This window comes from Biomphalaria glabrata, chromosome 17 (genome assembly GCF_947242115.1).
Source record: "Biomphalaria glabrata chromosome 17, xgBioGlab47.1, whole genome shotgun sequence".
Lineage (NCBI taxonomy): Eukaryota > Metazoa > Mollusca > Gastropoda > Planorbidae > Biomphalaria > Biomphalaria glabrata.
In genome coordinates, this window is record NC_074727.1 from 16,705,495 (window position 1) to 16,717,245 (window position 11,751).

The following is an 11,751-nucleotide window of genomic DNA, read 5'->3' on the forward strand; positions in this document are numbered from 1 at the left end:
CTTACTCAAATTATTATGCATTTCAAATTGTTACCAAGGTCACCTAATATAAAACTATGCTACTAGTTCAAGATAATTATACAATATTTTAATTTCAACAACCACTTTCTGAGTTTTTTCAATGATTATTTACATAAAACTATTGATGGTGTAAAGTTGTAATGGACCTCATTCACCAATCGTAAACAAACAACATTTAGCCACGTGATAATATTGTATCACGTGACAGCCTTTATGGATTGCGAAATTTGTATAGAAGAGATAGAGAACCACGTGGCTAAATGTTGTTTGTTTACGATTGGTGAATGAGGTCCATTGAGTCAATTATGGCATGCAATGATCATCTTGGGACAACTACGTTAACAATTCTTGTATCAAAATAAATGGATAATAAAAGAAATATCCTAAAATATGGCACAATATGCTAGGAGACTAATTTAAATAATGAAAAAGAAATACAAAAACACAACTCATTGTAAAGAGAACAATATATTTATTTAATGCACTGCCCTCCACAGTCTGTGGCCACCTTCAGTTCAAGATGTTAGACCAATTTTTATTTTCAGATCTACTTTTGAAATATATTTTCAAACACCGAACTTTCTTATAAACCTGGACACATTTTATTTATATAAATAGCCAAGTGTTAAATAATTACATTAATACAAAATTTATTTTGTGTAACAAAAATAATAGACTAACAAAAAATTAAATTAATCAAAGAAAATCTAAACAAAACAAATAATAAAAGGGACTCTTAAAAGGATGAAAAACACATAAATTAGGCTATGTTGCTTCATATCTATAAATTACTTTTTTCAAGATTACTTATCAGTAAAATAACAAAAATTAAGCTTTTGATATTTGAAAAAAAAAGTGATTTTGCCAGTAATGCTATTAGATTGTGATTGTGCAAAAGCTTTGTTATAATATGCATTTTGATTGATTTTAATTTGTCCAACTGCAGTAATGATAAAGACATTTTGAAATATATATATATTTATTTATATAAATATATTATTATATATTTAAAAAAAAAAGACTGATGAAATTAACAAGTTCAAAGTTCAAAATATGGTGTCTATATGCACAACCTATTGCTACACATTAGAAAGCAGACAGTAATATACAAACTTTGTAATAAATATGACAAGTAATATTATGATGTGAGTTTTTTTTTTGAGTGACATCTTGGACAACATTAACAACACATACCTTGGTGAGTTGAACTTTTGATATGACATAGGGAATGAAAATACTAAATACACAAACAGTTTTTATATAGGCTACAATCTTTGAAAAGTTAACAAACACACAAAATGTATTTAAAAATCAGATCTACAGCTTTGAAATGATTTGAACATGTAAATAAATACATCAAAGAAGAATTAAAGCTTTGTGCTGACTTTGTGTACATCCAACTTGCTAGCGAAACCATGAACAATTCATTTATCAGTCTACGAATCAAATGAGTTGTTTTTAATAATGCCCTCATTATTAGACAATATATTTTCAATGACGTCTTAAATTCGCCTTATCATATGTCAATGTAGGCCAGGGGCAAACGAACAAATATCAAACATATAGAAACAACATGAAGTGTCTTAAGGAAGAAAAATAAAGTACCCTATCTATATAACAGACAATATCAATTTAAAAAAAAAAAGGCGATAGACACCATTGTATTAAAATGCTGTTGACACTAAACATTATGTGTAGAAAGAAGGAAATGAAAAACTTGAACAAGTCAAAGAAAGACAAGAACAAGAACATTGTCTTTCAAAGAATTCACACTTGTTAAGAGCTTTTCAATGTAACAATGCAAATTAAATTCAACACAAACAAAAAACTATAGAATTCTTTTATAAACACAAACTGAATATTTGAATTTAAACTTGCAAAAATATTTAAATAAAAAAACAGGTGTAATGGTAAGGAATAGCTTCATTATTCTCTTAACTACTTTAAATTAAAATATTATTTCATTACAAATAAACAAGTTGACCAAACTAAAGATGATATTACAAGTTATCCAATAAAAAATACAATACTAAAAAATCTGTTATACCAATTTGTTTTTTTAATCTCAAGAAATGAAGCAATATGTACAATGCTAGTCTTTTGACTAACTATAAAGAATTAAACATACAACAGAATCATCATTCAAATGATATAATGTAATCATCTTTAATAATACCTCCATTACATGACACAATTTGTAAAGCTAAGATCTTACCTTTTAAAAGTTGGAATGCTTTCAAAAATTTAATTGCAAGGAAATCATTTTTCATATAAACAAAAAAAAAGTTAATATTTTCTTTTTTCAAATAGAATTTCTACATAATTAACTTGTAGAAAAAAGAGATGTTATAAAACTCTACACTGTTCTCCTATTCTCTTCTACATATTTGTCTGATTAAATTTATGTTTATCTTTGGTAAAAAAAAAAGAAAAGAAAAGCTGCAAGAATAACGATTTGTAGCGTTGTGATATGACTGTTATTGATTAAATGTTAACAATATTGTTCAAATTAATAGCATCGAATTCAAATGATTCACAGCAATTCACTCTTCTATGTTGAAAGTTAAGCCAAATTCAACACCAGAAAACAGAACAAAACATGGAGAAAACAAAGCCAACACACAACATGCAATTGTTATTTACATAATTTAACTCCCGGGATTCAAAGAGATGTACAGGGTGGATACAACACCAAAGTTCAACAAATGTCTATGACAGTAAGAGTTATCACACTTTCTCCAATTATTATGGCCTGAGTGATCAAAGGGGGACACCATGAAACAAAGAAGTAATGCACACAAAAAATAACATAAAAAAAAAAAGAAAACTTTTTTTGAAAATTATTAACAACCTTTTGAAAAAGGTTTTTAAAAGAAAAAGAAAGGAAAGAAAGACATCAATAGTATTAAGTTAATGTAGATAAAATAATACATACATAATTGAATCAATAGCAAATAAAAATAGCCAGCCCTAATTGCAATGTGAAACATTGTAGGCCAACCACGATATCATCGGGGTACCAATCGTCATGGAAAATTTCAATATAAGTATGAGAATAGCCATAATTTTATTATAGTAAACTCCATTTTCAACATTAGAGAGATATTAAATTAAAAAAAAAATCTAAAATGAGTTTGCAAGCAAATGTGTATGCCTTTCCACTAAGAAAACAGTGAAATGCTAAAGCATCTGATTCAAATTTTTGTTTCATGAAGAAAAGAGTGAAATCTTTTTAAATCTTTACAGCAAATCTATTTTGTTTAATAGCTGCAAAAAAAAACCAATGTCTATTATTTATCAACTGACCACTTAAGAAAATAGTCACAATGTATTGAGCCATTAATGAAAGATTTTAGCTTGTCAGACTTAAAATACAATGAAAATAATTTACTGTCTCATCTTATTAATATTATGCCCCCCAAAAATATGTTTGAAATTAACTGATTGGTCAAGCAATAAAAAATTAAGGGGCAACAAAAGTCTCAAAATAAATTTCAAACGCAGCATGATAGAAGGTGTCCAACAGTTACTTTATGAAGAAACATTTCTGAAGCAGTTCAACGTATAATATATCAATACAATAATTAACAGATTTGAACAATATTAGCAAGGTCCTGAGATGAGAGTATATAACAAGGTTCTTAAATAGTTGCAAAAAAAAAAATGAAAAGTAAAAATCCTGAGATTTTCCAACACGCTATTATAATTTTAATTGGAAAGATGTAAAAAAAAAATGTGAATGTGTACAAGTTCCTGAGGAAAGTTCTGGAGTAACATTGGGGACGAAATCTAAAGACAATATCTTTCAATACTTTGGTAATGTTTATTTTGAAATCAGATGGAAAAAAAAAGTATTTTTTCTTTCTTTTGCGAACCTTCAGCGTCAACAAAAAATATTGTGTGGCGAAGCAAATATATTTTATTAAGAAAATGCAAGATACAGAGTCAAATAGTCATATGTACATAAAAAAAAGTGTGATAATTTGGGGACAAAAATTGAAGCAAAGGGTATGTAACTATGTGTAAATATATACAAATAATAATGTGAGATCACCTGAGTTGTCTTTCCTGAGTTGAATATCAATGCATTATCACTGCAGAAAGATGTCAGAAAAACTTGGATGTACAGCAAACAATATATAAATATATATATAATTATATATATATATATATAATTATATATTTATATATATATATATATATATATATATATATATATATATATATATATATATATACAAAAGATGAACAGGCAGACTGTTATATAATCTATGTACAAACTCACAGAAAAGACAATTATTGTCAACTGTGAATCTCAGAAACGAAATTCTAATTCTCAATTTTTGTTAGAACAATGAAAAATTAAACCCAACCCAATCCAAAACAACTCCTTTATCAACACATTGATTGTACAGGTGATATAATAAGTTACTCATTAGTCTCAAGGCATAGCCAGGTGTGAGTCGTTTTTAATGGGTTTTTTTTTTTTTGGGGGGGGGGGGGATAAAACTGAATTTTCTTTTGCTTTGCCACCTCCCAACTATGTCCAATCATTAGAAACCAGATTTCAAGATGTGAGCATTATGAAGACTTTGCTTTTTTTTAATAATAATATTAATAATCTTTATTGTCCGTATGGAAATTTGTCTTACAATTTGTGCATTATAATAATATAAATATAATGTCAGCATTTTTCTGTTAGCCTGATAGAGAAAACACAAAAAAAACATGATAACAGTCATTCTGCGGCTAAGCTTTATGAGAAACAACATTAAAAAAATTATTTCTTTTTATTGTTCTTTTTAATATTTTTCAATATCCCAAGCTAGATCAGTGCAAAGCATGCTTAACTTTATTCCAGCTGTTACAGAAGTGTTAGACAAAAAAAAAGTGTAAGCCTCAGGTGACAAAAGCCTGCATATAAAACTGCTAAGCAAAACTGATACTGCAGTGCACAGATGTTCCAGTGAATGCATTATGATCCCCATACTCTTGACATATTAACATTTTTGTGTGAGCTATACCGGAAGGAGGGGGATAAAAGATAACATTCTTAGATGCACACAAATAATTACTGCATCAAGAGAAAATAGTTGTCATAACTATACTATTTGGAAAGACCTAGTTTATAGCCTTGCTTAGAAATATTCTAAATAAAATGATTACATTAAGGGAGTCCTTCTTAGAAATGTTTATCCATTTAGCAGAGAAAAAAAAAATCTGTTTGCTACATTTATAAATTGAATAATAAACTCTATAGAGAGCTGAACAGAAAACTTCAGTGCAGTTAAATTCAGATATTTCTCTAGTCCTTTAATACCCCAAACCATCGTGTAGTTGAAAAAAAGAAGTTCATATTTTAAACTTTAAAATGGTTCTTGATAAATATATTTGTTTAATTTGATTTTCTTGCTATAGGTATTGTATAATACAAGTATATACAATCTTGTTTACTTTTAATGCTGTGTTAGTACACTTTTCTCTAAATTTTAAGCAGAAAATCAGGCTTACTGACAAGGATTGATCCAATACTTCAAATGTAATTTCTGCTTCATTTAAAAAACAGGAAGAAGGCTATAAAATGGGCTTAGTCATCAGGAATAACTTGGGAAAGGGGGAGGTGGGGTGGCTTACAATCAACTATAGTTATGAACAGATTTTATGAGACTAAAGCAGTAGAAACTTCATTTAAAAAAAAAAGAATTGAGATCAAAAAGATAAATATACTTTAAAAAAAATCACATCATGACTTAAAGAACCATACCCGTATTATTGGTCTGTTATAATAAATAAACACTTTTCCCAAAGCTTACACACACACATAGAATGAAAAAAGCAAAATAAAATTTAAGCAGTGCTTTCCATTCAATACAAATAAAAAATGAAAGCAGATTATGGAAGTTTGAGAACACATCACTGTGAACTCTGTCAGCAATACTGTTTCAGATATTGGTTTGGAGTGTGTAGAATGCTGTTAACATCTAGGAATCTTGATATGGAAAGGTAATTGCAGAATAAAATAAAAATTTTAAAATTTATATTCACACTCCTTAAGTGTCAATAAGTGTGTGTTTAAATTTGTTTGTTTTTTTTTCGATTGATTCCACACTTAGAAATAGTAAATGCAATATCATGGAAAATTTGGCAGTTTAAAAACAAACTAGTGTAAATATATATATTATAAAAGATGAATGCTTTATGCAACAATATAGAAATGTTATTAAATACAAACTTTGGGAAGAAAAATGGATGTATAGTATAAAGTGAAAATGAATAAATCCCTGCAATGAAATATACAAATTGTACTGAAACCATTGAGGTAGAATTTTTTTCTTGAGTGTATAAAAATATAGTTATGGGCCTTTGATTTGTGCCCATACAATTCGTTTTTTATGTGTTCTAAATTTAACTTGCCACTACTTCCATCTAACGCCTATATATTCTAGCTAATCCTATTTTTAAACATATTAAAATATATACTTCAAGCTATTCAGCAGTGCCTCTTACAATTTGTGTTGGCTATATATACATTTCAAACTATTTCTCAAGCTGTTAAAGCATAAAAATACAAAAAAAGCAACAGCCAAATACCCATCACCAGTCAACACTTCAAGATCAGCCTCTAAATATCAAAACATTCCAAATGATATTGAGTCAAAGAGATAATGCTTTTTTAATACTTTTGATGCAAAATATTATATAATTACATTCTTAAATTGAAGTCAATAGGAAGCAAATATAAAAAGCCAGCATGGAACATTGCTGAAATTCAGAGATTGGAAATGTGAAATATTTTAATTTTGTTAATTCTACAAACCGAAAAGTTAACTTTTTAGTACCATATTTGTTTTTTTTTGTTTTTTTTTACATAAATTAAGATTAAAAAAAAAAATTCAATACCCGTAAAAATAAAAAATAATTATGCAAATGGAAACTTCAGAGTGTGAATTGGACAACAATAGGGGAAGGAATTCTCTGTTTAAAGAATTGAAGATAAATATGTGATGCATTCAACAGCATTGTAACAGTACATTAGGACACATAAATATGTGATGCATTCAACAGCATTGTAACAGTACATTAGGACACATAAATATGTGATGCATTCAACAGCATTGTAACAGTATGTTAGGACACATCCCTGATGAGATTGAACCAGTTTGAAAGATGACTCCCAACAATAATTTATTGTCACCGTGTACACACTATAAATAGATGTTTTTATTCCTTAGTTTTGAGTGTACAACTGACACATATATAATCTTTATTTAGTTCTTGTTCATGTCTTTTTTTTAATGATGGTAATGTTTTTAATAATCCACAGCTCATGTTGTTGAGTGTATATCAATAAGCAGTCAAACAACATTTTGAAAAATGAATAACTTTAAAAAAAAAAATCACTTTTAGTCACAAGAGAAAGAGTACGCTAATTTTTAAGCTAGACCACCTTTTGCACCTAGACCAAGATGTTCAGATAAATGAACAGTAAAGTAGGTTTTGTCTTTACAATCTTCACCACAGACAGAACAAAGGAATGGCCTCTCTGTGTCAGACTGGTGGTACTTTTGGTGCAGGCGAAACATGGCATACTCAGTAAAGTAAATCTCACAATAAGAGCAGCGAAACATCCTGCCTGAAGTCAGAAGAGACAGGAGAAGCTCCTGAAGGTGGTGGTCATTTATATTGCTAGGGCTTGGGGCTGAGTGTGTGGAATTGGCTGGGCTGCTGTGAGAGCTGAGACCAGAAGGGCTAGCATGAGAATGGATATTGTTTCCATTGCAGGATGAGCCAACTGGACTCCCAGATGAGCCATGGTTTTGAAGTGAGCCTGTTGATGACTGAACCAGTGGGCTTGGACAGCAAATATTCACTTGAGCACCAAAATCTTCTGTTGAAATTTTTAGCTCCTCTTTTGTGTCCATGCTTTTTATATCTGGATTTCCATTGGTATTGATGTGTTTTTCTTTTTTTGGAGAGAAACAATCAATAAATGGGTTACGTCCCTCTCGTTTGGTCATCTCCCCAGGTTCCTCAGCTTCAACTTTAATATTCTCTTTTTCCCAAGACTTCTTCACTGGACTTAAGCCATTGCTTCCATTTACACTCCTTCGAGGATATTTTTCTTTACTTCTGTTAGTCTCGTCATCATATACAGACTTTCTTTTTCCAATACTCAAGTTAAGAGCATCAGATTGTACTGAAGGAGTCAGGCTGTGGCCTGCAGCATAAGCTGAATAGTTAATGAGCTGGTTAGTTGATGCGTAAAACTGATAAAGATGAGGGGCTGCAGCTGCTGGGTAAGCAAATAGATTAGCAGCAGCCACTGCTGCTAAACTACCAGCCATTGGTGATGCCAAGGAGTTTGTGGTCAAGTGAGTGGGCATTAATCTTGGTGAGACCATGTTCTGAGGTGAGTTTTTGGGTGGAGTTTGTCTTGCAGCATTGACATAGTTCTCTAGCTCTAAGTTAGTTGGGGGAGGAAGGGAATGGCGTTGGTTTTGTGGGAAATTAGAATTTGATTCTGTTGGGGTTTTTCTAGAATGATTAGCATAATGTGGACTAGGGGCAGTTGTGGATGCTCTTTGTGATGTTGTGGTCACTGATGTATTGGTAATGGCCTTGGTGCTGGGACCTGTGCTTTGAGTATGTCCACTCGTTTGATTATACAAAACAAAATCCAGCATTGCATTTCGTGGGACATCATGACGCCTGCCATGCCTGCGCAATGTTGACCCTCTTGTAAATCTTGCACCACAAATTTGGCACTGATATGGCTTTAGTCCCTGGTGGAGCTTCATATGTGACTTCATATTGTTCTTGTAACCAAATCTTTTATTACAAAGTGGACATGCATATGGCTTCTGAACAGCATGTGATCGTTCATGAAAACGTATAAAAGATTTTGCAAATGATTTGTTGCAAACTCTGCAAACTTCAGTTTCTTCTGCCACTGATTCTCCGTTGGCTGCTTGCTCCTCCACCTCATCAGAGCAGAGTTTCTTCGTTGTTGAGTCTGAGTCTTTCAGAACATCTGGGAGACTGTCAGCACTTCGTCGCTGCAGGAGGCTGTTGCTCTCTTTGCTATCATGTTCACCATCTGACAAAGCCATATTGTGGGGCATGCTTTGACCTGCCTCTGAGTTGTCCAGGAGGGAGAAGTACTTGAGTGAACAAATTTCTTGCTTTGGTAGTGTATGCTCAGAAACAAGGTGTTTTTTCAGTGCCATAATATCTTCAAATGTAGCAGAACAATGCTTACACTTGTATGGCCCCTCGTTGTGATGGCGCAGGAAATGAATGCGAAGGCTGTATGCACAATGAAATGCACTGGTGCAGAGAGAACAAGCAAATGACTTAGTTTGTGAATGAAGAGCCTCGTGAGCCTTTCTAGTGATGCTATCTGCAAAGGATTTCTGACAATACTGACATACAAGAGACTGTGACATATCTAATGCATCAGATTCTAACTTTATGTCCTCCTCATTATGACTTTCATTGAACTGCTCCTGATCTTCAGCTACCTCTTCTTCATTATCTTCATCTTCTTCTTCATCTTCCTCATCTTCTTCTATCAGATTGGTTGAGCTGAACTCTTCCTGGGATCTATCAACATGAGCTTTGTTATTCCACAATGGGGGTGGTGTGGATGGCGTCATTTTCAAGCGGGCACCGGAAATGTTGGCAACAGTGATTTTGTCAGGGTATTCCATCTTCTCGTTGTTTGGGCTGGGCCAGTCACGTTCTCTACCTGATAAGCGTTTATACTCATGAGGGCTTGGTGACCTCCTTCTATCCGTTTTAACCTGCAGCTTGTCAGATTTGGTTTCTCCTGGTTCAGGAGACTCTGTGGCCAAAGGAATACCACGTAGAGACGATGGTGGGAACACTGGGGGCTGGGATCTAATGCTGAAATCTGAGCAGTACTTAGCTGTGAGATCCATACCTGAGTCAGAGTTGAATGATTTGGAAAGAGCAGACAGTCCCAAAATAGAATTGCTGTGCTCTCTGTTCTTAGAAGAAGGGGAGGGTGAGGACGACCAGGACATGCTGTCAGACTCTTTCTTTGACTGCAGCGTGTTGCTGTTTTGGTCCAAAGAGGCTATGGCAGCAGCTGAGATGGAATTATAAAAATGGCTTCCATAGTGAGCATAGCTGTAAGCCGATGCTGCCCCTCTGGAAGGACTAGATCCTAGAGCATTGATGGGGTTGGTGACAGGGAATGAAGTAGGGTAAGCCGGGTGTAAGGTTTGTGGTGGGGGTGATGCAGGTGTCGGTGCAGAAGGCAGATTGCTACCAGCATGCGAAGTTATGTTAGCAGAGCTGGAGTTCACTGTCCTTGGGGCAGAAGGCAGCTGATTCGCACTAGCATTTGCTGCTTCTTTGTGACGTTGTTGTTGCTCTTTCAATGCAGCTGCGGCCGCGACTGCTGCCGCTGTGTTATTCTCCTCATTTTTGGCCAGACTATTTGATGCTCTTAGAAGAGGGCATCTGCGCTCATGATAGCGTCTAGTAGTGGAGCGCGTAAACACTTTGTTGCAAAACGTGCACATGCGAGATTTTCTTGGAAAACCATTACTTACATAGTTATAAAGTTCAGATCCAAAATTATAAGTGGGCATTTGAACCCCAGAAAGACCGTAAGGGAATTCATTAACGTTCGGGTAGGCCATCGTGAGACTGGTATTAGTTGAGGAAGGCTGCGCTCTGCTGTATGAGGTGCTCTCCCTTGAGCTGCTTCTCTCGGAGTGAGATCTGGCTAATGCGTCATAAGAAAACTCTGGAGGGCTTGAGCGAGATGACGAGTTGACACCACTTCTGGAAGAAGACAAAGGAGAATATCCCGACAGGAGATGATGCCGAGAGCTCATATAACTTCTGTTGGCCATTGTTTGCTAATGTGACAGTCAAGCTGTTCAAAATAAAATGCTGATTCTTTTGGCCCCTCAATGCTGGTTTGGCAGTCGCTAAGTTGGACAAAGCTGAATGGAAAGTCGTTGTTGCGAAATACTGAAATGGTTGAATTCTTGATATCCGTGGCGTTATTTCTCCAGTGTGCATCCTAGGCATGATAACCTCTGCATCGGTGAAATTCTGAAATGGAAAGATTATGGTATTAGTTATTTGCATAAACTGCAGCAATAATACTGTAACCCATTTCTACCTTTACATTTCAGCGGTGAAATTCTAATTCGTGCTTTAAAATTTACTTATTTAATATTTCCTAATTTGAAAGTGATGTAGCTCAGTCAGAGGCGGCCTTAGCATTACGCGAGGCCCGGGGGAGTGTCAGAAGCCGGGCCCAGGGCGAGTGTCATACGTGAGCCGTAAAAGTAGACCATATAAACTGTAGCAAATGACACTAACGGTCTCTTCCACCTCTGATGCTGTAGGTGTTATCATCTTTACAAAACAGTACATTACTTAGGTACTGTACCATTGGACATTTGACAACATTGCGTACTGTATTGTAATTGTTTTGCATTTAAGATTTTGCTTGTAAGATTTTGTCCTATGTCCTATAGTATTGACTTAGTGGCTTTTAATCAACGGAAGTAATGATTCAGAAACATTTTGTACGACAAATCAACAAATTAGATAATATTCATTTCTGCTATCGCGAGACCCCTAGGCGCGGTGTAAGTAAAAATAGAGTTATTTTGAAACCCGTATTTAATTAATAATCGCTTGGCTATCTGCCCATACACAAAGATGTAATTCACTTGGAAGATA

General features: G+C 33.7%; 1 protein-coding gene across 4 annotated transcripts in view; it reads right to left on the reverse strand.

Annotated features, from left to right (window-relative positions):
- Positions 1 to 473: 473 nt before the first annotated feature.
- The window catches only part of LOC106050568 (uncharacterized), a 60,410-nt gene continuing 49,132 nt past the window's right edge, over positions 474 to 11,751 (reverse strand). For all 4 annotated transcript variants that reach the window (XM_013205543.2, XM_013205546.2, XM_013205549.2 and 1 more), the window contains exon 2: positions 474 to 11,112. In XM_013205543.2, the coding sequence (XP_013060997.2) occupies positions 7,455 to 10,907 (3,453 nt within the window). In that variant the 5' untranslated portion in view covers positions 10,908 to 11,112 and the 3' untranslated portion in view covers positions 474 to 7,454. The remainder of the gene's footprint in view (positions 11,113 to 11,751) is intronic.